This window comes from Urocitellus parryii, chromosome 7 (genome assembly GCF_045843805.1).
Source record: "Urocitellus parryii isolate mUroPar1 chromosome 7, mUroPar1.hap1, whole genome shotgun sequence".
NCBI lineage: Eukaryota > Metazoa > Chordata > Mammalia > Rodentia > Sciuridae > Urocitellus > Urocitellus parryii.
The window spans coordinates 28,656,966-28,681,889 of NC_135537.1; the positions used below are offsets into that span (position 1 = coordinate 28,656,966).

General features: G+C 33.3%; 1 protein-coding gene across 3 annotated transcripts; it reads right to left on the reverse strand.

The window, feature by feature from the left end:
* Nucleotides 1-543: 543 nt before the first annotated feature.
* On the reverse strand, nt 544-24,506 carry Ebag9 (estrogen receptor binding site associated antigen 9). Of its 3 annotated transcripts, none has more exons than XM_026384558.2 (7): nt 24,283-24,506; nt 14,889-14,986; nt 12,034-12,112; nt 9,035-9,193; nt 7,718-7,825; nt 4,727-4,818; nt 544-1,227 (listed from the first exon to the last, which is right to left on the reverse strand). In XM_026384558.2, exons 2-7 carry the CDS (start codon nt 14,969-14,971, stop codon nt 1,107-1,109), a joined length of 642 nt encoding a protein of 213 aa, XP_026240343.1. In that variant the 5' UTR covers nt 14,972-14,986; nt 24,283-24,506; the 3' UTR covers nt 544-1,106. The 3 variants fall into 3 exon arrangements, with proteins under 3 accessions (XP_026240343.1, XP_026240342.1, XP_026240341.1); XM_026384557.2 differs by lacking the exon at nt 24,283-24,506 and adding an exon at nt 23,491-24,058; XM_026384556.2 differs by lacking the exon at nt 24,283-24,506 and adding an exon at nt 23,481-24,058.
* Nucleotides 24,507-24,924: the final 418 nt, after the last annotated feature.

Below are 24,924 nucleotides of genomic sequence, written 5' to 3' on the forward strand. Positions count from 1 at the left end.
ATAAATTCATTTTAATTGTGGAAAAAAAATTTAATGGGATTTTAAACTATCAAATCTGTTTTTCCCCCTATGAATACAATATACAACTATTTCTTTATAACAAGTCTATGAACACCATAAATAAAATTATTATTCTTATCATGGTTCATATTTTAATGGGTCCCTAACATTACCTTAGCCAACAATACAGGTAACCTGCATTATACCAGATATATTAAATACATTCATCCAAAAGCTCTGAAATATAGAATTGACGTCTTTCTGCATTTGAAACTTAATGGCTTTTGAGGTGGAGGAAGAACTAAAGTATTTAAAGACACCACAACATCTTAAAATCTGTAATGAAAGGGAAAAATTATAAATACCAATTAAAACTCACAAGTTATAATAATGTGAAACAAATTTGTCATTTTAGCTGATTTTCAATGTTTACATATGCAACATAAATTACAAATATGCTTAACATTATATCATCAAAAGAAAATAATGAAGTATAAAATATTTATCAGATTATTGCATTTAATGTCATTTTTTTGAAAACCCAAAATTTCATATTCCTTAATGTTCTACCAAACATAAGCAAAATCATTCCAAATTAGAGAAAACGTATGCCAACATCAGCTTCTGACAACAAAGATAAAGAAGTTGAAACTCTACAACTTATCTAATTTAGGTCAGGTAATAATGGAAACAAAGAATATTAAAATTATTTATTTTATAATTATGCACATTGAAGGAAAGCATAATAGCAGAGTTCTTTTCCATCATAAAATTATTTACAACCATTAATTTAGCTAGAAACACTAGCTTGAGAGGTACTGGTATATTCCATTCGTAATAATTTCTCTACAGCAAACAACTGTCTTATATTTGGAGCATGTTGAAGAAAATATTGTCTCATAAGTCCTCTTTGTTCTTTTGAGTCTTAATTACTAGGAGTTCAAGGTACTTTGGGAGAATTCTGGTGTCCTGGATGGCCTGATGAATGCTCTGAAATTAAGCAGTGTGTTTGTATTCTGAAAATATTCTTAAATCCAAATAAATGATGTCTGGGTTGTGGAGCTCAGATTTCTCCTACTGGCACTATGACATTTGAAGAACATTTGTTATGAAAGTTTCACACCAATTTTATTTTGTTCTTTCTTCATTAGCCTCTGTGCTTCCTTTTCCATTTTCTTCCTCTGTTGTTCTGCTGCTCTCTTTTCTCTGTCTGCTATTTTCTGCTGCCTGAAGAAAAATATATGATATCTTTACTTTTAGAAAACACCAATAGGGAAAAATGGCAAATAAATTCCAGAAAGAAATTATACTGTTTTTTCCACCATCATAAAATAAAATACTTGATTTTCTCACTGCTTAAAAAATTTCAAAGATTTCCATAAACAGAAATTTCTGCTGATCCTTAGAACTTAACTTGCAAAATAAAAGAGATATTATCTATTTTACAAATAAGTAAAATGAGACATAAAGGCTAAGTGGTATGCCCAAAATCATGGTTAAGTACATAATATACATCTGCACAGTGGCAAACATGCCTGTTATCTGAGCAGCCTGGGAGGCTGAGGCAGGAGTATTCAAAGTTCAAAGCCAGCCACAGCAACTCAGTGAGGGCCTAACCAATTTAGGGAGGCCCTATCTCAAATAAAAACTAAAAATGGCTGTGGATGTGGTTCAGTAGTTAAGTGCCCCTATGTTCAATCGCTAGTACCAAAGGTGAGTGAGGGAAGAATCTACATCTTTTTACCTTTCTTAGATTATCTGTACTAAGATACTACTTCCATTCAACCACAGCTTTTTATGGGAATATTATTCAGAAAAGTTTGATATTGAGGATAAAATCTTGTTATTATAATAGTTTAAAACAATCAGGTAAAGGATGTTAAAAACACAGTTGTGCAGAATACTCCCTGTAAGAAAATAAAAACTTAAGACCACTTAGAAGTTAGAAATCTATTTAAGGATTAACTTTTGATCAGCTTTATTATGGGGCATAGTGGTGGGTATTTGCTAATTCCACATTATAAATACATATCTTCTCCTTAGCCCCTTCCATAATTCCACTAGCCCAAAACCTCTCTAATCTTGTGGACTGATTTATGTAGGGAGTTGGGGGTAGGACTGGGTGAAGAAATAGGAGGAGAAGGACCGTAAGTTGGTCCTGAATCTGAAGAGTTAGGGTGTGAGAAAATAACTCAAGCATGCAAGGTTAAGGAAGGAAGGTGTAAATCACAATGAGGCATGGGATAGGTAAAAAACACATTACCTATATATGGTACCATACATACAATTTAATTATCTATGGTACCCTTTTTACAACTTAAAAGCTGAGTATAGTGAGCAAAATGTATATATACATACAGTTGTAAATCATACTTACAGATGGGAGTAAGAGAAACATTTTTGGAACCATTTTGACTGTCACTATGTACTAAACTGAGCTTAGAAAGAACAAAATGACTTTTATCATTACTTAACTAAGTTTCTAAAGAACAAAAGTGAATCTACTTTTCCCTACCTCTGCTCACTTGCATGAAAAACTGATAATCTGCACAAAAAACTAACACATTAGCAGCAAAAAAGAAGATAGGAAAAGAACTATAAAGGGTTGGAAAAGTTATAAATAAATACAATAATCAAGCTTTGACCTGGTTATTAGCTAAAGTAAAAACATCAACAAATACTGTATGCACACAAAACAATTTATAAATCGCTGTACATAAAAAATATATTTCACCTCTCCAGATTAATGTCTGGAATTGACAAAGTACTAGCTTCTCACTTTAACAAACTGATCACAATACTGAAGTATTTTAAGGTGTAAATGGGAGAAGTCTGAGAATAAGAAGAGATGGCATATGGACATACTTTTACATTGCTGTTTTTCTAGGAGTAGCAATGACACATGGAAACCTTCCAATCCCTTCAGTTGAACTCGTGCAACGTGCAGCAGGAAGCATGTCTTTTATTGACAACAGTCTCACTCTCTGAAGCTGCTATTATAATGCAAAATTCTATTATTTTTTTTTTTTAAATCTGTTTGGTTTTAGAAGCAAGAGGACAAGATGGAAGAGAGGTTTTGGTACTGATACTTATGAGTTCATGGCATAAATTACACAAACTATCATTAAGATGAATGGATTCAAAATGAACTTTTTCCTTTATCCTTGGCTAATGGTACTAGTAATCACTAAATCCTCCAAATTTTCTAAAACACTGTGAATTTTGAATCTATGACAAATTTTAAAAACTGAATTTATTATGATCCTTGCAACATAATTGTTACAGCCCACAGTTAAAAAAATTTTTTTTCTTTTACAAAAGACTAAGCTATCCTGACCAAGCAGGCACTAAATATTAAAAACTTTTACAATCTTACTGACTGAATATTAAAATGTGACCACATTACCTGTCCAAGAAAACACAAACAAAAATGACATGCTGAAAACATAATGGACAAGATAAAAACAGCAGCAGTAACTTTCAGCTATTTAATTGCACCCTCTGCTGGTTATTAAAGATAATTGTAATTTACCAACAAAGACAAAAAAGGAAAAAACAAAAATAAAATCTGTTTAGATAATGATAATTCATTTTCTGTCCCTATGATAAAAACAATCTGAATTTCAAAATACAAAAAAACCCACTGTAGCTTATTATGTATTTTTAAATGCATAAGTAAATTAAGTATGTGGGAAGCCATTCTAACACGTGATTAGGTGACTCCTGTTAAGGGTCTGAGGCACTTTGGCTGTATCGAAGTTTTCCTGGCCCTTTCCTGATGAGAGAGCCCATCCGTGTGGGGGTGTGCCTGACCACTGACCCCGGGGACCCAATCACTGACCCTGACCTTGGAATGCAGCCCCCACCCTCAACCTTCATTGGATGGAATTCTGCCCTGAATCTCTTGCTCCCCAATAAAAGGCTAGTCCCCGGCGTGTTCGCTCTCTCCTGCTAGCCCTGAGTAATCCTTGCTGCCCTGCTGGGCGGCTAGAGGAGCGAACCAGAGAGGGGAGCCGTCTTGGACCTAGCAATAGAAATAAGGTAACTGAATCTGTGTGTTTTATTTCGATCTCTTCTAACTAACTTTATGCCTAGAACCTCATTAATGAAACCATTGCGCAGGCCGCATGGTAGATAAGTACATTTAAATGAGTTTTAATTATCGATCATAATCATAAGCTCTCCTTTAAGATAATTTTCTTTTCACTCTTTGACCTAATATAGAAATAACAAGAACTCAATTTACTGCTCACAAAAACAAAGAAAGAACCATCAACAAAAATGAACTTTAAACCCTCAGAATGGCATTTACTTTTCTGTAGGATAGGCAGATTATAACGTCTCTACTATGTTCAAGAGCTTTCACTACACTAAACCTTGAGGATATTAAAAAAAAGTAATCAATTCTGACCCACAAAAAATATACAGTGGTAGTTCACATTTCATAGTACAACATAATGATTACAAAAGTTATTTGTATGTAAAAGATTTCCCTTGTTCTTAATACAATTATATTATTTTATTTCTATAAAGCTTTAATTTTTGGTATCATTACAAAATAGTGTATGCAGTCTGAGATACAGAATAAGCTCATGTTAGATATCTAAGATTAAATGAGGAAAAATGAAGATAAGACAGACATTTGACAGAACAGGCCTCCTTGATCTTAAACACAATGGGGAACAAATCTACTACTCAGGTTGTGATATAAATATCACTCAAATACCTCAGAACTTCTTCTGCTTGCCAGGCTGCATCTTCTTCTTCTTCCCATGCATTGGTATTTTCTTGCCAGGTATCTAAGTCACCTAATTCAGACTAAATTAAAAACGAAGCAAAATTAAGACAATGCAGAGCCATCTTTTCTCCACACAGCAGACAAGAGTATCTATCTTCTAAAACATTCAAAACCTTTCACTCTCCTGTGGTTTCTGAACTTCTTTACCATGTCTTCTACAAAGCACAAATGATCTGGGCCTTGAGTTGCCTAGAACTTTTGAGTTTCCTGAAGTTACAGGACTTTCAGTGCTAAAAAGTCTTGGGCAAGTTCAGTTTTCTTCCTATATTGTTTTACAAGATACTATTTTATATGGAGTAGTTTCCAAAATAGTATAGTCATCTTCACCCAAGCATATGTAATTCTGTAATTAGTAGATTTGTTCAGTTCCACTTACTATCTCTGTCTTAGGCAAAAATTTCAAATCAGGAAAAATTTATCTTACCTAGAATACTATTTCTTCCTTTTTTCTGCTCTACATAGCTGATATCATCAGGCTCGTCACTAAATTCTACTATTCCCCAATTCAAACCTCTAAAAGTTTTCCTCCCACCCCCTCAATGCCCTTAGTCTTCCAAGAACCAATAAAACTGAGATGTTAGGTGTGGAAGTGATAATATGTATTAACTGGTAACAAACTGCAAATTGATAATATTGTTTTGAATACTTACCCCGTTTAAAAAAAATGTTTTTGAATTTCTTCCCTTGACAATAAAAACAATAACATCCTGTTAAATATTCCTAAAATGTTTCTGATTATCTGTTTGGTATGTTTATAGAAATAAAGCAGTTAACACAAAAGAAGCGTTTTTAAAGATACTGAAACAAAATATAGATGACACTCTTGAAAAGTTGTCCCTACTTAATCCTCTTCACAGCAGTTGGTAGAAGTCTTGGTTTCCTTATACCTTTGTCAATACTGATAATGGCCTTCTTTTTCTACATTTGCTAATTTGATAAAACTTAAAAAGGGTGTCTTGTCATTTTACTCTGAATTTCTTTGAGAATCAGATCAAACTTTTCTTCATGTTTTTAGGTTATGTCTATTTCTTATTTGCAAATTTTACCTTCATACTATTTCCCAATTTTTCCAACTGAGGTATTTTGACTATTAGTATAGGTACAACATTTAGATATAAGAAAAGTAAAAGTATCAAGATCATATTAATAGAGATGGCCTTCCAAGTAAAATAGAAAAGATTGAAAAGGATTAGATAGATTTGCCTACACAAAAATTAGATTCATCTGCCCATCAAAAACCATCAAACCAAATTATAGTTAAGAACTGAAAAAGCATAAAAGACAGAAAAAAGTTGATATTCTTAGTATAAAAAGAATTCCCATAATACAAATGATAAATTTCATTAATTTTACAAATCAGTCTTCATTTAAACTGAACATTCTAAGATAATTTTGGTGTAGAGAACAAAGTCCAGTTGGTTAGTATTCTTTCCTATGCAATCAGTTCCCCTTGACTTTGTCTGCTTTGGAAAAAAAATATGTAACAATAGCATTGGAGAACTCTTTCATCTACCCTATGTACCACACTCTCCACTCTCCAAATGGTTGTATATTTTCAACTTTACAATGAGCTCTATAAGAATTATAACAATTGTAATTAGAATTAGAATTATAGTTAGGCAGTAAACATTATTAATTCTCTGGTTAGAACTAAACCACTTTGCCAATATGAATAATAAAGTTTAAAACTGAGAAATGGACAAAATTAAATATTATAATGCTATGTTATTCAGAGATATATCTGTGATGTTACTATGCTCTCATTAAAATATCTATGACATTATTATATCATGTAACTGCACAGGAGTTATCAAAATTCATAATTACATTTGTGTATATTGTGTATATAATTAATTATTTGATATTATGTCTCCCCCACTAGAATATATCCTTCTGAGGCAAAGACCCTGCCTGTTCTGCTTGCTTACCACTGTATTACTAGCATCTAGCACAGAGTCTGGTATTAGCAAGAATAGCTGTTGATCAATGAATTCAAAACATGCATAAACATGGATCTGCTAGAAAAAACAGCCTCAAAAAACACACACTCATTTTCTGCCTCTCCAGATTACTTGTTCTGGGAAAATCAGCAGTTATGGCATGAGGAAATTCATGGGAAGGAACTGAGGCTTTGTGCAAACAAGTAGCATTAATTTGCCAGGCATGTAAGAAAGACTCCTTTGAAATGAATCCTCTAAGTCCAGTCAAGCCATCGTAGCCCTAGTGCAACGACTTATTCACAAACTCATTAAAAACCCTGAGCCAGAACCATCTAATTTAGTCACTCTGGACTCCTGATCCACAGAAACTTTATGAGATAATAAATGTTTATTATTGTTTCGAGTCACTACATTTGGGGTCGATACACAACAACAGGTAATTAATATAATCAATCAAACCATCCTTAAGTTTAGGGAGGAACCTAAGTATATGTATTTTTTTACAAATTCTAAAACTGATTCTAATAATGTTCCCAAGGTTGAGAGCCTCAGTTGTCCATAGTCTTCACTACTTCTTTTCTTTTAAAATTTTCATTTACATAAAATATATTTTAAATGAAACCACATTTTAAATGTAAATAAACTCTACTAGGGAAACAATCCATAACTCACTTAAAATTAACCTGCTATAAAGGTTTATTATCTTAGAAATAACCTCCTAAAGTCCATGTTTTTAAATAACATATTTTGTCTGTATCTTTCATGTATACAATGGGATCCTGATATTAGTATTTGAGTAATTTGTACTCTCATAAAATGATAGAAATGGTGAAACTACAGATTAACTTCTTGCAAACTGCTAAATCTGTTTCAAACTCATAAAAATTATAAATATTATTTTCATTTAGTTATTTTCCTCTTCCTTACAGAAAAAAGAAACAGAACCAAGTCTTTCCCTCTAGCTAATTAACATACTTACAGATTGGTGAATAAAAGGCATATCTTGTGTAGCAGCTAATCTACTGGAGAAACCTGTGCTACCATCTGGGACGCCAAAATTTAATGGTTCTCTCTTCTTAATGATGATCTGAAAGATTAGTTGAAATAAGATAGGGATATTTTACACAGAACTATATAAAAATAGACAAATAAATGTCCCAATGCATTTTGTAATATGCTGTTCTTTTTTTAAAAAAAATTAATGTAATTAAAAAATACGCTGTTGTTCTTTTTCAAAAAAATTTAATGTAAAAAAAAAGTCTACAGTGAGTATCCAAATTCTCAGACAACTGTCACATAGATCAGTTCAATCTAAGAAAAATTTTATTTTACTCCTTAAAAATAAAAAATTCTCATCTCCATTTTTCCTCGTTCACTTTCCCCAGAACTCCAAAATATAATCAGGATATTTAATTACTATATTAAATAATAGCATTGATAATGTCCTGCTAAAAGTATCACCAGATCCCTCAACATGTGGGCTAGCTATAAATACAGTAACTCATTTGTGTCAGTAGTAGTAGTAAGACACTCTTACTTGAGTTTTGGTTACTTTTATTAAAACCATTTCCAATCTAATTAATTTTAAAAAGTACTATTATAATAAATATACTAAATTATTATAAAGAACAGCAATATACTTCCATGATACAAAGTGTACATCTACTAAGACACTTAAAGGATCTTTGAAAAATACACAATTTAATGCTTTTCAGTTTTGAGCATTTGGACAATTCAAAAAGGAGAATATAAATTTTATTAACCTAGATAATATAAAAATAAATGTACAGCTAAAATTAGATAGGTAGAAGAGAGTGAGGAATTGCAGTAGGAAGTGGAGAATAAATAATGTCCTCATTTTATAAAGTGTATACATATACATACATACATACATATATATATATATATATATATATATATATATATATATATGAAAAAGTTTCCTTATTGGATTGAATAAGAAATGAAGCACTAAAAGTGTGCTTATCTGAAATACAAGTGTGAAATAAGATTGCAATATATGAAGGAGTTAGAAGAAATAAGAACAATTTGAAATAAATCTTCATTTACTATAGTGTGATGTCAATGGGTAATGTCCGTGATTTGTAAATCAAATACCAATGTATGATTTTAAAGTCTTGAGGATATAACTTACTACATCTAGATCTAAGTCGTCTGAACATAGGAAATTCTTATTTAACGTAACAGAAAATAAAATTATAATGAAAAGTAGGCTTTTCAATAAATACTAATTATATTATATTGTCTAATTTAAAAGTGCAAATCTTTAACATACTTTCTGAGTTTTCCGTATAGTTGGTGTCATGTCCTTAAAATAGTCAGGTTCCATTTGTTCCAAAGCATTCTGTTGTGTTGCCACATTCCCATTCCCTCCTTCAATCTTCACACTTGTGGGTGCATCTTCATCCCAGGAAGTCCACTCTTCCACATCTGTCTAAATAACCAACATAGTCAGCCACAAAGGGGCAATGCACTCAGCAGTTCATTAATCATTTATTAGAAAAATGGGCTTCTGAAAACACTGGTTTTCAAACTTTTTTGACCCATGGGAAACTACATAGTTCAATTCACATACCAAAACTAAAACAAATATTGAGGCTGGGGTTGTGGCTCAGCTGCAGAGTGCTTACCTAGCACATGCAGGGCACTGGGTTTGATCCTCAGCACCACATAATAATAAATAAATAAAATAAAGGTATTGTGCCCAACTACACCTAAAAAAAATATTTGAAAAATAGAACAGATGTTTAAGTACTTTTATTATGGGTAAACCTTCTAAAATATTCTGTTCTGTTCTATTTTGCTCTATTCTTTCCATTAAAAACAAAACACAAAGTAAAAAGAAAAAGAAAATACTCTGAAAACTGAACCAACATTAGGAGTATAGCTCACAAGAGGAGGACTGGAACTTTCCATCTAAGTCTAACCAAACTGATTACTTTATAAAATAAAACATCTGTTCACCTCACAGATTGTTCTTTTTGCTGAGAAGAAACTTTAGTTTGAATCCATCCCATTTATTGATTCTTGGTTTTAATTCTTGTGTTATAGGAATCTTATTAAGGAAGTTGAGGCCTAATCCCACATGATAAAGATTTTTCTTCTATTAGACACACAGTCTCTGGTCTAATTCCTAGGTCCTCAATCTATTTTGAGTTAAGTTTTATGCATGGTGAGAGATAAGGGTTTAATTTCATTTTGTTGCATATGGATTTCCAGTTTTCCCAGCACCATTTGTTGAAGAGGCTATCTTTTCTCCAATGCATGTTTTTGGCACCTTTGTCTAATATAAGATAACTGTAATTTTGTGGGTTAGTCTCTGTGTCCTCTATTTTGTACCACTGGTCTACCAGTCTGTTTTGGTGCCAATACCATGCTGTTTTTGTTACTACTGCTCTGCAGTATAGTTTAAGGTCTGGTATAGTGATGCCATCTGCTTCGCTCTTCCTGCTAAGGATTGCTTTAGTTATTCTGGGTCTCTTATTTTTCCAGATAAATTTCATGATTGCTTTTTTTATTTTTTTGAAGAATGCCACTGGGATTTTGATCGGAATTGCATCAAATCTATATAGTACTTTTGGTAGTATGGTCATTTTGATAATATTAATTCTGCCTATTCAAGAGCAAGGTAGATCTTTCCATCTTCTAAGGTTTTGATTTCTCTCTTTAGGGTTCTGTAGTTTTCATGTATATATCTTTCACCTCTTTCGTTAAGTTGATTCCCAAGTATCTTACAGAAAATCTTTACCCCTCACACATCAGATAGAGCACTAATCTCTAGGATATATAAAAAATTCAAAAAGCTAAGCACCAAAAAAACCCAAATAACTCAATCAACAAATGGGCCAAGGACCTGAACAGACACTTCTCAGAAGAGGATATACAATCAATTAACAAATATATGAAAAAATGCTTATGATTTCTTATAAAATGCTTGTACTCTGTCTGTGTAATAAGTAATCAGAGAAATGCAAATAAAAATTACTCTAAGATATCATCTCGCCCCAGTCAGAGTGGCAGGTATTATGAAGACAAATAACAATAAGTGCTGGAGAGGATGTGGGGAAAAAGGTACACTCATACACTGCTGGTGGGAGTGCAAATTGGTACAGCCAATTTGAAAAGCAGTATGGAGATTCCTTGGAAATCTGGGAATGGAACCACCATTTGACCCAGCTATCCCTCTCCTTGGATTATACCCAAAGGACTTAAAAACAGCATACTACAGGGACACAGCCACATCAATGTTTATAGCAGCACAATTCACAATAGCTAAACTGTGGCACCAACCTAGATGTCCTTCAGTGGATGAATGGATTAAAAAAATGTGGTATATATACACAATGGAATTTTATTCAGCATTAAAAGAGAATAAAATCATGGCATATGCAGGTAAATGGATGGTGTTGAAGAAGATAATGCTAAGTGAAGTTAGCCAATCCCTAAAAAACAAATGCCTAATGTTTTCTCTGATAATAAGGAGGCTGACTCATAGTGGGGTAGGGAGGGGGAACATGGGAAGATTCGATGAATTCTAGATAGGGAAGAGGGATGGGAGGGAAAAGAGAGGGCAGGGGATTAGTAAAGGCGGTGGAATATGATGGACTTCATTATCCAAGACTTCATAATCCGAAAACTCCAATTAGGTGTCAACATACTTTATCTATAAACAGATATGAAAAATTGTGATATATATGTTTAATTATTTGTAATGCAAAAAAGTACATGTATAAAGGCATGAATTGGCATGAATATACTCTATATACAAAAATATGAAAAATTGTACTCTGTATGTGTAATAACAACTGTAATGCATTCCGCTGTTGTGTATATTTTTAAAAAAATCAATAAAACTAAAAAAAAAACCCAACATTCTCAGCAGAATTTAAATAAGACAGTCCCAAAATATAACATTCAAAATGTTCATAAAACAATCCAGAATTTATTATTCATCATATGTGGCATCAATAAATCTCAATTCATATGAAAAATTAATTAATAGATGCCAATTCCTCAATGATGTAAATGTGAAAATTATCTAAGACTTTGAAATGTAAAAGTGCTCCAAAAGTCATAGCAAACATTTGAAACCACTAGAAAGAATAGAAAATGTCAGCAAAGAAATAGAAGATAAAATGAAGAATCAATTAGAGATTTTAGAACTGAAAAATACAGAACAACAAAAAAACTCAACTACTAAATTATGACCTAATGGTATACAATCCAGGAAAATTCTTGTTCTGTAATACATTCAATTTTTCAAAAAAGATTTACCTGCTTAGGAACTGATGAATAATCAACTGTAGTTGGTAAAGTTATTTGGTCTCCACTTAATTTCCTTCCTCTGCCAGATCTGAAATAATCCATGAAACAATTTATTTCAAGAACAAAATAAGAAGAGGTGAAAAGCATTATAGACAGTAATTTAAGGCTTATAATTATTGATTTTAGTAATTAACTATTGCTCATCAAGCTATGAGGAAAATAAAAAGCATGAATCACAGATCTTGTGAATCTCTTTAAAATCTTACAAAAACAGCTGCTTTTCGGATTTAGGACTCATAATTATAAATTAAGGAGAAATATAAAGTCAAAAACAAAGATACAAGGTAGTTTCAAACCATGCTCCTTGGAGTGCTATAGGTTCTATAGATGAAGCTCTGGGCCATCCATGCTATTATCAGCATGTGGATAGGCTTTTTATGTTTTACATACTGAGTTCTTGGTAAGACTAACTATTAAGTTTGAAAATCACTAGATTAAACTAAATTATAAACTGAGTTTTAATGATTAATAGAAAAAGTACTACATTAATTGGACGTATTGTTACTCAACTGTTAAGGAAATGGGCTCCAGACACTTTACTGGGAAGGTGGGCTTTGGAATCTGTGTAAACTATGGTTTGCAATGTTACTTCTCAATAGAAGTAACCTCTTAGTTCCAATACCCTCTGTAAAATGCAGGTATTCAAGCCTGCTTTTGTAAGATTGTTGTGAAGATTTAATTGACATGTTTAAAGCCACACAGTGCCTGCTACACAGAAAGGCATTCAAAAACTCTGATAGCTATAACAAACAATTAGTCATTTGCTTAATTTCAAGTAATCTATAAACTATCTACTTAGTGTTAATTGGTAAAGACATTTATCAAGTTTAGAAGTTATACATTATTTGTTTAAAGAATTAATACAGAAGTACTATAGTCCATTACAAAATTTATGACAAAAGCCTGGTGTTTTATAACACATAATCTATGTTCTTTTTGACATTTAAAAGAGGTTTATCTTAACAAAGAGTTGGTTTTCATTAAAACTGAACATATAATTAATCCTAAATATATTTATATTGACCACAGAAATTTATAGTGATAATAGGAAAATCCTTAATAGTTAAAATCAAATGCAGTTTCTTATTCTAAAACTAATTGATATTGACCAGAATTTTTAGAAAGTGCAAATACAAAAAGAAAACACCTACAATTCATCACAGTGTTAATACAATGCTTCTTTTAACATTCTGGTAATTAATATTCATTCTTATTCTGGTTTACATAGTGAATTTCTCACCCATTCTCCTTTATTCTTGATAACTTGAGTACTTCGTTCACTGTTTTTTCTAATTCCCAAATCCTGTGCTCTTGGGTGATTTCAACAGTCAACCACCTAAATTTTCCATTTCTTTTTTTATTTCTCTTGTAGTGATAAGCTCTATTTCATCATCTCATTCCCACAGCAATACGTTTTTCCTCAATTGCAGACCACTCTACTTCTACCAATAAATTCAATGGCACTTAATTCTTTTAGCAGCTACCAAATGGCCATTTAGCTAAATATTATATTTCCCAGCCTACTTTGGATCTAGATGGCTATCTATATAGCTAAACTCCAGACAGTGGGAACAGAATTGTTGTGTGCAACTTCTAAATCTATCTACTAAAAAGACAGCTGATTATCATACACTTCCTATTTTATTCCACTTTATTATTAGTGTGTCAGTAATTTTTTTCACAGTACTCCTAAGCCAAAATAAATATCAACTGTTCCTCTGATTAACCAACCAGTCAGACACAAACAACTTAATACTTATATAGGTCCAAAGTGCTTAGCTACCATTAAAAAGTCAGTTGAGAAAAACAGTACACATAAATTTAAAGAAAATGTAGTTTTATTTTTAATGAAATAAAATTCCTTATTAATGCAATGTGTATGCCTGTTGGACACTGTGTAGCTTCTCAAGCATTTAATTAAATTAGGCACTGCCACCTTCATTTTCTGCTCTACATTTATTTTGGTGTAGTATTGATTTTAATTACAACCTAAAAACCTAACTTTGCAAAGATACCTCACCAAACATACAAGTAAACAAAAATTTGTTTTCAGTGTTAAAAGCGACCCATCATAAGTTTAGAATGCTGCTGGATGTCATGCTGCAAATAGAAACTACCTTGAGTGAAGAATTCATGCAGTATTCAACAGGTACTATATCACTATGTTTCACTGAAGTTTAAAATATTTTGTAGCACCCTATAAGAAGCTCTGTGGCACCTTAGCACATGGGTTAGAAGGCATAGCTCTAGGGTATGTTCATGTGACATAGAAAAGGAACTGGAATTTATAGATAATGGATAACCTACTGATGCTGAATAAATTACCTGCTTTGGACCACCTGCATATTTTGGAATATTATTTAAGAAATAAAAAAATCTATTTAATTTAGGGTCTCTGTTAAATTTTTTTACTAATACAAAACAACATTCCTATATTAGTATAGACAGAAATACCTATGCCTAATTTCACTGAACCACCTTAAAACATTCCAATAATAAAACATTACATAAAATTTCTGTGATGATTATAATAATGAAAGTCAGCCTGCTTATTTCTAAAATTCTATGGTATTAAGCATGTTATTTAAATGGAAGATTTAAGAATTTGAACAAACAAAAACAATTAACTTCACTTTCTAGATCTCAAATAGAAAAACAATATTTTTTAAAATACTAGAAATTAATGAACAAATATCACAATCAAGAGAGTGTAAACAGAATCTCTTCTACATTTCTGAAGTTATAAAGGAATTCAAAACTAGTTAGAAGATAAACAGGTCAGTTTGAATATAAAATTTACTTACCTGCATATTAATCGTTTTAGGAATGAGAATACTGTTGCTAGGCAGGTACAAACTTTAAATAGCCGAAACTGAGTGATAGCCATGATGAGAATTAAAACCTTCAAAAAAAAAAAAAAAAAAGGTACATATACCCAAAGCATTAGATGATTTCATACACCATATTCCTGTTCTTAAATCAAGTTGAAAAGTACTTATGCACTGAGAAAACTTACATATTTTAACTTTTCTCTAGAAGCTACAAATATAACACAATAAATTTTATTAAAGTGTAAATAATATTAACAGCTTTAGAAATTAGGTTTCTAAAGAGTTTTTTAGTTTGTGAAAAAATCCTTTAACACTTTTTAAAAATAATTTTGCTTAAATAATCTATTTAGCACAAATTTACTTACAATTTTAGAATTAAAAAAAGTATAAGTATATATTAAATCTTTTTGTACCTCTAGAATTTTTAACTATATGAATATAGCACTATTCGAAATAAATTAAACACTTTAATCTTCAGGTAGATTTTGTTATATCCATTTTATAAATTGAAACTGAATTAAGTCCCATAGTTTATGAATTAAAAAGTAACCAAAGAGCTCATCTAGTACAGTGGTTCACAAATCTGGAGATCTGGTCAAAGAAATATTGATACCTAGGCCTATCCCTTAATAAGCAAATTAAATCATTTTATGAAGGATAAAGTCTGGTCACTGCCAATAAGCTAATAAGAGAGATAAAAACTTATTCTATAGAAAAGACAACAAAAAAAACAAGGGAAGGAGGAACAAATGACAGTAAGAAAATTTGAAAATAAATTGCAAGATGATAACTGCAAATTACTTAACATTCCAACAAAAAGGCAGAGGTTGCTACGTTGAATAAAAAAGGAAGACCCCAGTATATGTGGCCCACAAGAAATGCATTTTAATATCAAGATATAAATATGTTAAAAGGATGGTGAAACTATACTATGCTAACACTAATCAAAAGAAAGCTGATAGGACTACTTCAATGTCAAATAAGACTTTACAGAAAGCAATATTACCAGGTATAAAAGTCATTTGACAATCATAAAGGGGCCACTCAATCATAAGTACATTTTAATACAAAACATGTCAAAAATTTTGCCAGTATCTTTTGTGAGAGAGATTACATAATTAGGGCTAACACATACTAAAAGGATAATGAGAAAACATTATAAGCAACATTATGACTATATTTTACAAATGAGAAGAAACAAGTAAATTCCATTTAAGATATCAAAGTACAAGAAGACATAGACAACCTAAAAATCTCATATCTAATAAAGAAGTTTGATTTATAGTTTTAAAAACTTCCAGGTCTAGATGGCTTCACTATTGAGTTGTACCATATAAGAATGTTTAATACCAATTTCACAGGAACTGACAAAAAACTGAAAAAGAATATTTCCCAACTCATTATTTGATATCAGCATTACATGGATACTAATCTAGACAAAGACATTACCAGTAAAAAATAGAGATTAATATCTTAAGAATATAGAAGGCAAAACTGCTTGAACAAAATACTGGTAAATTGAATACAACCATACATAAAAGGACTGCATCATGACCAAGTTGAGCTCAGCTCAGATTGCAGGACTGATTTAACATTCAAAAATCAAAAATAATTCATGATATTAGCATACTGAAAAACATTTCAGTAGAAACAGAAAAGCCCTTTAACAAAACTCAACATCCGTTTCTGATAAAAACTCGGAAGAACTAGGAATAGAAAGAAACTTTCTCAACCTGGTTAACAACATCTATATATGTATTTAAAAAAAACCTACAGAAATATGAGAGTAAATGTGTAAAAACTATACCCATCACCCTAAAATCATGAACAACTCAAGTATGTTCCACTTATACCATTTCTACTAAACACTGTAGGGGAGGTTCTGGCAAAAGTAAAAAAAAGGAAGGAAGGGAAGGGGTTTCAATTAGAAAGCAAGAAAACTGTCTATGAAGAAAATTTGTGAACTCTACAATCAATTGTATTGTTATATTTAACAACAATCAGGAAAAACTGTGTAGAGCATCAATAAATATGATACCTAGGGACAATTCTAATGAAAGATCTGCACACCAAAAACGACCAAGTATTGCTGAGAGAAATTTAAAAGACCTGCATTAATTTAAAAAGACTTTTTCAGGGTGGGAAGACTCAATATTGTTAAGGTATCAAGGCTCCCCAAATTGATCTTTAGATTCGATGCAATCCAAATGAAAATCTCTGTAGGTTTTTTCTCTAAGTTGACAAGTTAATTCTGAAACTTATATGGAAATGCAAAGAACATATAATTGCAAAAAAAAAAAAACTGAAAAAGAATATGTTCAAGGATTAACACTACCAGATTTTTAAGACCTGTTATAAAACTACAATAAACAAAACTGTATAGAACTGGAGTCAATATATACAAATAGATGGATGAAAAGTACAGAGACAGACCCAGATAAAAATGAACTGAAATTTGACAAAGATGAAAAGAAAAGTTCAGGGGAAAAGGATAATTTTTCCAACAAATAGTGCTGGAAAAACTGGGTATTCATATGCAAACAACAACAAAAAACTTTGATTATATCTCACACCATTAACAAACAATAACTCAAAATATCATAGACCTAATGTAAAATCTGAAGCTACAAAGTTGTAAAAAAAAATTTGTGACTCTAGAATAGGAAGATATTTTAGATTTTTATTTAAAAATAAATACATAAAATGATGGTCAACATCATTAATTATCATAGAAATATAAATTAAAAACACAGCTAGAACCTACTTACACACCTAATTAGAATTGCTTAAACTAAAAATAATGACCATACCAAATACCAGCAAGGATGTAGAGCAACTGGAACTCTCCCACATCAGTAGTGGGAAAGTAAAATGGTACAAAGTTTTCTTAACTTCTTACAAACTCAAACAAACATAAGATGAATAAAAACAAACATAGATAAAGAAAAACACAAGATAAATAAAAGACATGCCCATACAAAGAATTTTACTTGATAGCAGCTTTATTTTTAATAGTTCTAAACAAGAAACAACCTAACTGTATATCAACAGGTAAATGAACCAATTGTGGTATATATACATTCAACAATAAAAATGAATGAGCTATTGTTACAGTAATAGCATAAATATGTCTCAGAATAATTATACCAAAATAAAGATATCCCCCCAAAATATATACTGTATGATTCTATATACTTAAAAAAACACTCTAGAAAATGCAAACAAGTACATAATAACAGGAAGCATAACACTAGTGCTTTCAGATAGGGCAGGGAGAGGTGGGAAGGATAGATTACTGAGGAGCAGGAGAATATTTCAGAGATAATACATATATTTTTAAAGTGGTGACAGCTTCAGAGACATGTATTTATCCATCAAAACTAACCGAATCATACGATAAGTGCAATTTCTATAATTCAATTATAGCTCATACAAGCTCTAAAAACAGTCTATACTGAGACATTTTTGGACAACATTATACCATATAAATTAGAAAATTTTTCAAATTGTGGTTTGAAACTCAAAAATTTAACATTATCTTATATTTATTATTTGCTATTCTTTCTGGAGAGCCAATTTCCATTAGGAAACTATGGCAATTAGTAATAAACACATTTCCAGATTTATCTAGGAACTCTAATTTCACAATAGATTTCAATACACTATACTAACTCTTACTATAGAATAAGCATTTTTAAATGCTTTACATGGTATAATTCAGTTAATACTCACAATATCACTGTGAAGGACTTGAAACAAGTCTTTTGATCCCTATTTTAGATAGGGAAGCTGAAGTACAAGGGAGTCAAATAACCTGGCCAAAGTCACAGAATTGATAAAATCCAGAACTAGGATTTGAACCTAATTTCCAGAGTCTGAATCCTTACAGATCACACTCATAGTCCCTCCCCACTGCAATTAAATAAAGACATAATATATAAATATATACTATATATATATATAATAGAAATGCTACAGGAACTGAAAACTAATTAAACCTATAGCAATAGAAAAACTCTAAAAACAGTAAAACCGGTATTATTTTGCCAGTCTTTTAAATATGGTCATTGATTTCACATATTTCTTTACACATCGGAGTCAACTATACCATATATGTATTGCATATATTCCCTTAATAGTCACTATTTATTTTAAGATTACATAAAATGAGTTTTAGCACAAATTAAATTTGACTAAATTAATTAAGTAATCTTGAATACTCCTATTCAGGGTCTCAAAAAACGCAAAAGAGGAGAAAGGCAAATAAAATCTGTTAATGCACAGGAGACAGCCTTTTTCCACTATTGAGGAGGAGATCACACATTAAATCAAGTCACAAGACATACACAGGCATATACACACACACGTATACACACAGGAAATGTTTCTGATAATGGAATTTCATATTTTAGCTTTTCCTTGTCTTTTATCAGGAGGAACATTACTGAGTACACATTTAGAACCATGATTCCTGTGTTGGATTAACTTGATAATATATGTCATCCAAGTTCTTAATTTCCCAAGCGAGGAAAAAAGAAGTTAACTGTGGTACTCAAGTTAAAGCATAGTTTAGTCATAACTAAAAATCACTGGTCTCCCAGTCCATTACTAACATCTTTAGAAATAATTAGTTGGCCAATAGGAGTATTTGAAGTAGTGATTTCCTACAAGGGGAAAAATAAAAAAATTTTAATGTTTTTTCCCCAAATAAAAAAATAATATAATTTGGACTTCAGTTCTATACAAATTTACTTAAAAGGGAATGAAACCAAAACTTAAATAACAATTATCATGTAAGCACATTAAAGAGACAGCTATATGTTTCTCCTCAAACTGAAATGCTGATTCATTTTTTGAAATTACTTTATATAAGATAAGCAATAATATCCATAAAAATAACAAGGACTAAATTCCTATATAAATACCAATCCTATACTATTAATAACATGCTGTTTTAAAACTAATTCATAGGAATTAAAGCAGAGAGCACTGTCTCGTTTTTAATTACTAGTATGTGAGTTGAGCATCTCTAATCTGAAGTTTTAAATCTGATATGAGTGCCACATAGAAATTTCACCATAATATTTTATTTAATACACAAAATTACCCTTGGACGATGCATATAAGGTATATATGAAACAAATTAATTTTAGGTTTAAACATGGTTCTCATCCTCAAGATATTACATTTTGTGTATGCAAAGATTCCAACCTTCTTTCTCTCCCCAAACAAAATCTAAAATCTAAAATACTGGTCCCATGTATTTTGGATAAAGGATATTCTACCTACATAAACAGTAATCTCTTAAGTTCTTGAAAACAGCATATAATAATGTTTTCTAAACTAACATAATATTTCCTTGCATGGTTTAAAATTTTAATAATAAAAATTAATGGTCATCTCTGAGAGGGAGCATGGGAGCATTAGGAGATTAAGATCTTCATCTCAACCTGGGTGGTAATACCAATATTTACTTTACTATATGTATAGTTTATATGTTAGACCTCAACAGAAAAGTTCAAAACACACACAACACACAAAACAAACCAGAAAGCAAGGAAAATAGACTTAGTTCTCATGGTACCTGATCTTGATTGCTCTCTAGAGCCATTACTGACAGCTCTAAGAAAAACAAAACATACAGCTAGTTCTTTCTATTTCCAGGGCTAAAAAGGAGCTTATAGACTATCAAATGTATCAAATGTATCAATTCTTTCGGTAGAGCTCCAAAAGAATCCCAAAGCAATGCTCATATATTTTTATATATATGGAAGCTGTCTCATCATGAGGTGATTTACTTAAAGTCTGTGCTAGAGAGGGCCTACTAATTGAGAAGTTAGAAACAACAATGACTCCTAAAGTAAACTAGATTATTACAAATTTCACTGCTCATGTTATTTAAATACTTCTGCCAAGTACATTTTCAACCAATGGTTTACCAACATTTAAAATTAAAACAATATCAACTCCTTTTCTCTCATGTTGGCTTACATTCTAACTGCCAAAAAGACCTTACTGAAATTTACAAATATTGCCCATATTCTTTCCTGGCAAAAGCTTTTTTTACCTCTTACTGGACTAAGGTGAAGTCTTTTAATTCCGTTTTCTCTAAGAAACCCACATTTTCTAGATTGTACTATAGTTATTACTATATTATACCCTTACCTGTCCTACATAATTCTTCTCCACAAGATTCTATTCACCTGCACCTTTAGTTAACTTTTTGCAAAAACTTGAAAGGTTTCAATTGCTTCATTATGAGTAGAATGATCTGAATAAGATGGCAAGAGCTTAATTCCAAGCTGATTTGTTAACAATATAACTCGACCAAAATAAAAGCAAACTTCCCCAAATGACAATTTAACAGAAATTTTAAGAAAAAAAAACATATAAAAGGCAGCTAATAGAAAGATTAAAGCATGTGGCAGCTGGTGAGAAAGAAAAGAAAACCAAAGAGATACTCCAGCAAGACATTTGAAAGAAGACACTATTTAGGTAATGGGAACAAGGGCTGATCTCAGAATATATATGGATAAAAAGATGAAAACAAATTTCATATAGAGCTTGATAACTACAGCCATTACCTTCCTACAAATACTGTTGGTGTCATTATTAGATAAGTATTTGTCCACTTGAATTATTCCAACGGTAACAGGAAATAAAATTTGAAGTTTTTTCCCAATAGAAAAACAGAAAATTGTACTATTGCTGATTAAAGAATAGAATTCCTTCCATTGCAATTAAGAATACCTCATTCTATGGAGAATTTGCTTTGTGGTTAGTGAGAGAAGAGAACTAATAGTCATTGACCATCATCATCTTAATATTACCTCATGTAATGTACAAAACCATCATGAAGTTTTGTTTTATTTTGTACCAGGGATTGAACCCAGGAGAACTTTACCACTAAGCCACGTCCCCAATCCTTTTTTATTTTTTGAGACAGGTCTTGCCAAGTTGCTTTGGCCCTCACTAAGTTGCTGAGGCTGGTGATTACAGGTGTGTGCCATGGCACCCAGCCATCATGAGATATTATTGTTCTTATTTCATAGAACTGAATCACAGAGAGTAAAGACATTTCCATATTCCCTATCCAATGACTTGTATTCAAGCCTAGACTGACTTAATTCAGCAATCAAGAATAAATCACCAAAGGATTGGGAAGGTGGCTTAATGGCCAAGTGTTTGCCTCACAGGCATGAACCCCTGGGTCTGATCCCCAGAACCACAAAACAAGATGACTAACCAAAAAACAAACAAACAAAAAGCCTTAAATAAGAATAACTCCCCTAAAAATAAACATTTTTAGTAATTCAGTGAAGATATTATAATTTCCAAGATAAAATTTCCAAACAGTTGCAATGAAATGGGAAAATGCAATCAAGCTACCAACCAACACTTCAGATTTTAATAATTACCCTGATTTGCAGACAGGAATATTCTTCTAGACTTGTATTTACTTAAAGTTACAAATCAACTAAAGGACTAAAAATATTACTGTGTAACAGACACTACATTGCACACTGGAAAACACTCCCAGGCCAGCACAGAGAAACCTTGCATTAGCTGCTAAACTATCATGAACTTGAATGCATACTTACTCCTCCTATTGATTACAAAGGGGCTAAGGAGGTAGAACCCCATTAGTGATGCTCAGTTGATATTTCTAGGTTTTAGACAATGCCAAATACATAGTAGGTACTCAGATATTTCTTGAATGAAAAGAAATAAACATTCTTGAAACACTGATATATTCAAGACATAGTTCTTGGCCATGTAGGTTCTTCCACTTCACTGGAATCATAATGATGACCAAAAAAGGCTGGTGTCTCTATTCCCATTTCAATTGGAAATGGAGGTCAACAATTGGCCTGGGTGAGTGAGGCACAGAATCAGGCACCCAGGATTTAAAGAGACTGATGAACCCAAGTCCCAGCTCTCTCCACATCATATTCCAAAACTTGTAATTTTGTACCCATTGCTTCAAGTATGATTTTTGAAAAGCCGTGAAATAATAAATTTGATTAAGTATGTATCTTACACTTAGCAGTTTGGTTGCTTTACAATACTTTCTGGGACTAAGCAATACTATTAACCTATTAAATTTTCCTTACTAGGAAGATACGGAAACTTGAGATATAGCAAAGTAAATTTCAGGACTATGAAACAACTTATCTTCAGAGCTTTTGAAAATAATGGCATCTCTGGGAAATCAAAAGGAATGAGAGCTCTGCTGCGTCAAAACATTTTTCCTACAATAAAAAGTACTCTCTAACAGCAACTGATAGATCAAAGACATCTTTCCTTCTCGTAATTCTCAATAAACCGCTCGAAATCCCATGGTGTAGATCCACTCTGTCACGATTCATTAAACAAGCCAGCCAATCTGTTTCTTACACACTGAACAAGTCGTCAAGTGCTGTATTTCCAAAACTACATTTCTGAATCTTTTCATACCAACGCTTGAAATACCATATAATCAAGTAAGAGACGGAAACATCCTCTAATTAAATCTGTAATTCTCTAAAGTAGCTTAAAGGAAAGCTTCAAAAAGATAAAATTTACCTGGACTCACTTGAATTTGAAAAAGAAGGGTTCAGCAGTAGCAGCAAGTAAGAAAAGCGGAAACAGAAGTGGAGTGTGAGACCTGGCTGTAAAAGCCAACATTCTGTACCATCTGTGGCAACTGTTAAGTTCAGGCCCTCAATGTGACACCACTGGGACTGTTAGCAAGGGGTACGTCTCCTAGAAGTCTAAATTGAGTTTCATAACTAAAATGGTTTAATTTCAGATCCCCCACCTAAAACTGGTTGATGGGGGAAAATCATACCCACTGCACAGATGAGAAAAAGTGCGCGCTTTCAGGTCACACGTCCCACGCCCTGCGCACCGCGTTACGTGGAACGCTCGAGGTTCCCGGAGGTGGGTGCCCGGTGGGCTGGGACGTGGACTGTGGGGAAATCAGCCTTGAGAGGTGCGAGGCCTCTAGAGAGGGCAGGTAGGACAGGCGAATTTCCCTCCCGAGAAGGGACTTTCACCATTGGGGGTGTTCCGGGCCGGTGCCTCACAGGCCCCTCTCCCACGCGTGAGCGCGCCATGGCAAGGGTTACAAGCCGAACCGGCTCCTGGTCGCGCTTCCCGCATCCCAGAGGTCACCCTGACCCGGAAACAGTACCCTAGAGCGGCGGTCGGCCGTGGGGGGAGGCGAGCTGGAGGGGCGCAAAGAAAGGTGGGAGGGCGGGAAGTGGGGGGCGAGACAGAGGGCTGACGGGGAAGGGCAGGTGACACCCTAGGGCTGGGGCTGGGGTCGAGGTCGGGATTGGGAGAGGAAAGCCCCTCGCGGGCGCGCGCAAGCCAATACACTCACCTGCCCCTCCCCCTCCCCGCCCGGCGGAGGCTCCGAGCTGCCGCGGGCCGCGCGCGCACACGAGGCGCGCGCGCGCGCTGCCGTTCTTTTCTTCGAGCTCGCGCTCCGCCTTTTCAGTCCCAGCCCCTCTCATTCAAAGCCGGGCGCGCGCTCCGTCGCAGCCGCCGTTGCCGCCGCGCAGCTGCCATGGCCGCCCCCTCTTCGGGAAACCCTCCCCCAGCCCCTCCCTCTCGCCCTCCTTGAAGGCGGCTCTTGGTTGTCTCTAGGCGCTCACTTCCGCACCCCGCCCCAGGTGCTGTCTGGTCCAATAGGCAAGAAGCTGTGGGTCTGGCGTCGGAACTGGAAGCCAATGAATGTCGAGGGGCGGGGCGAGCAGCAGCCTGCCTGCGGAGGTTTGGTCACGGCTGGGTTTTTGTGACTGTTGTAAATTGTGTGGGCTTTTCCACTGGAGCTCCTGGGTTTGCGCTAAGTTGTTCTACTTTCCTTGTGTGTACAGTACCTCCCAATCAAACCCTTTTCTTTTCTGTCCCACCCACAGAATCCCAATGCCAGACGGTACTAAGGAAAGGAGCATCTATTTTGCCAGAAAATGAGAGCGTCCCCCTCTGTCCCAGCATATTTGGGATGTGGCCAGGACAGAGC

Excerpts from the sequence above, each read along its gene's own strand:
- Ebag9 (XM_026384558.2), bottom strand. The coding sequence starts at position 14,971 with ATGGCTATCACTCAGTTTCGGCTATTTAAAGTTTGTACCTGCCTAGCA. Across the intron at positions 4,819-7,717 it reads TGCCTTTTATTCACCAATCT|TCTGAATTAGGTGACTTAGA; the intron begins GTAAGTATGTTA and ends TTTTTAATTTAG. Across the intron at positions 1,228-4,726 it reads CAAGCAGAAGAAGTTCTGAG|GCAGCAGAAAATAGCAGACA; the intron begins GTATTTGAGTGA and ends ATTTTTCTTCAG.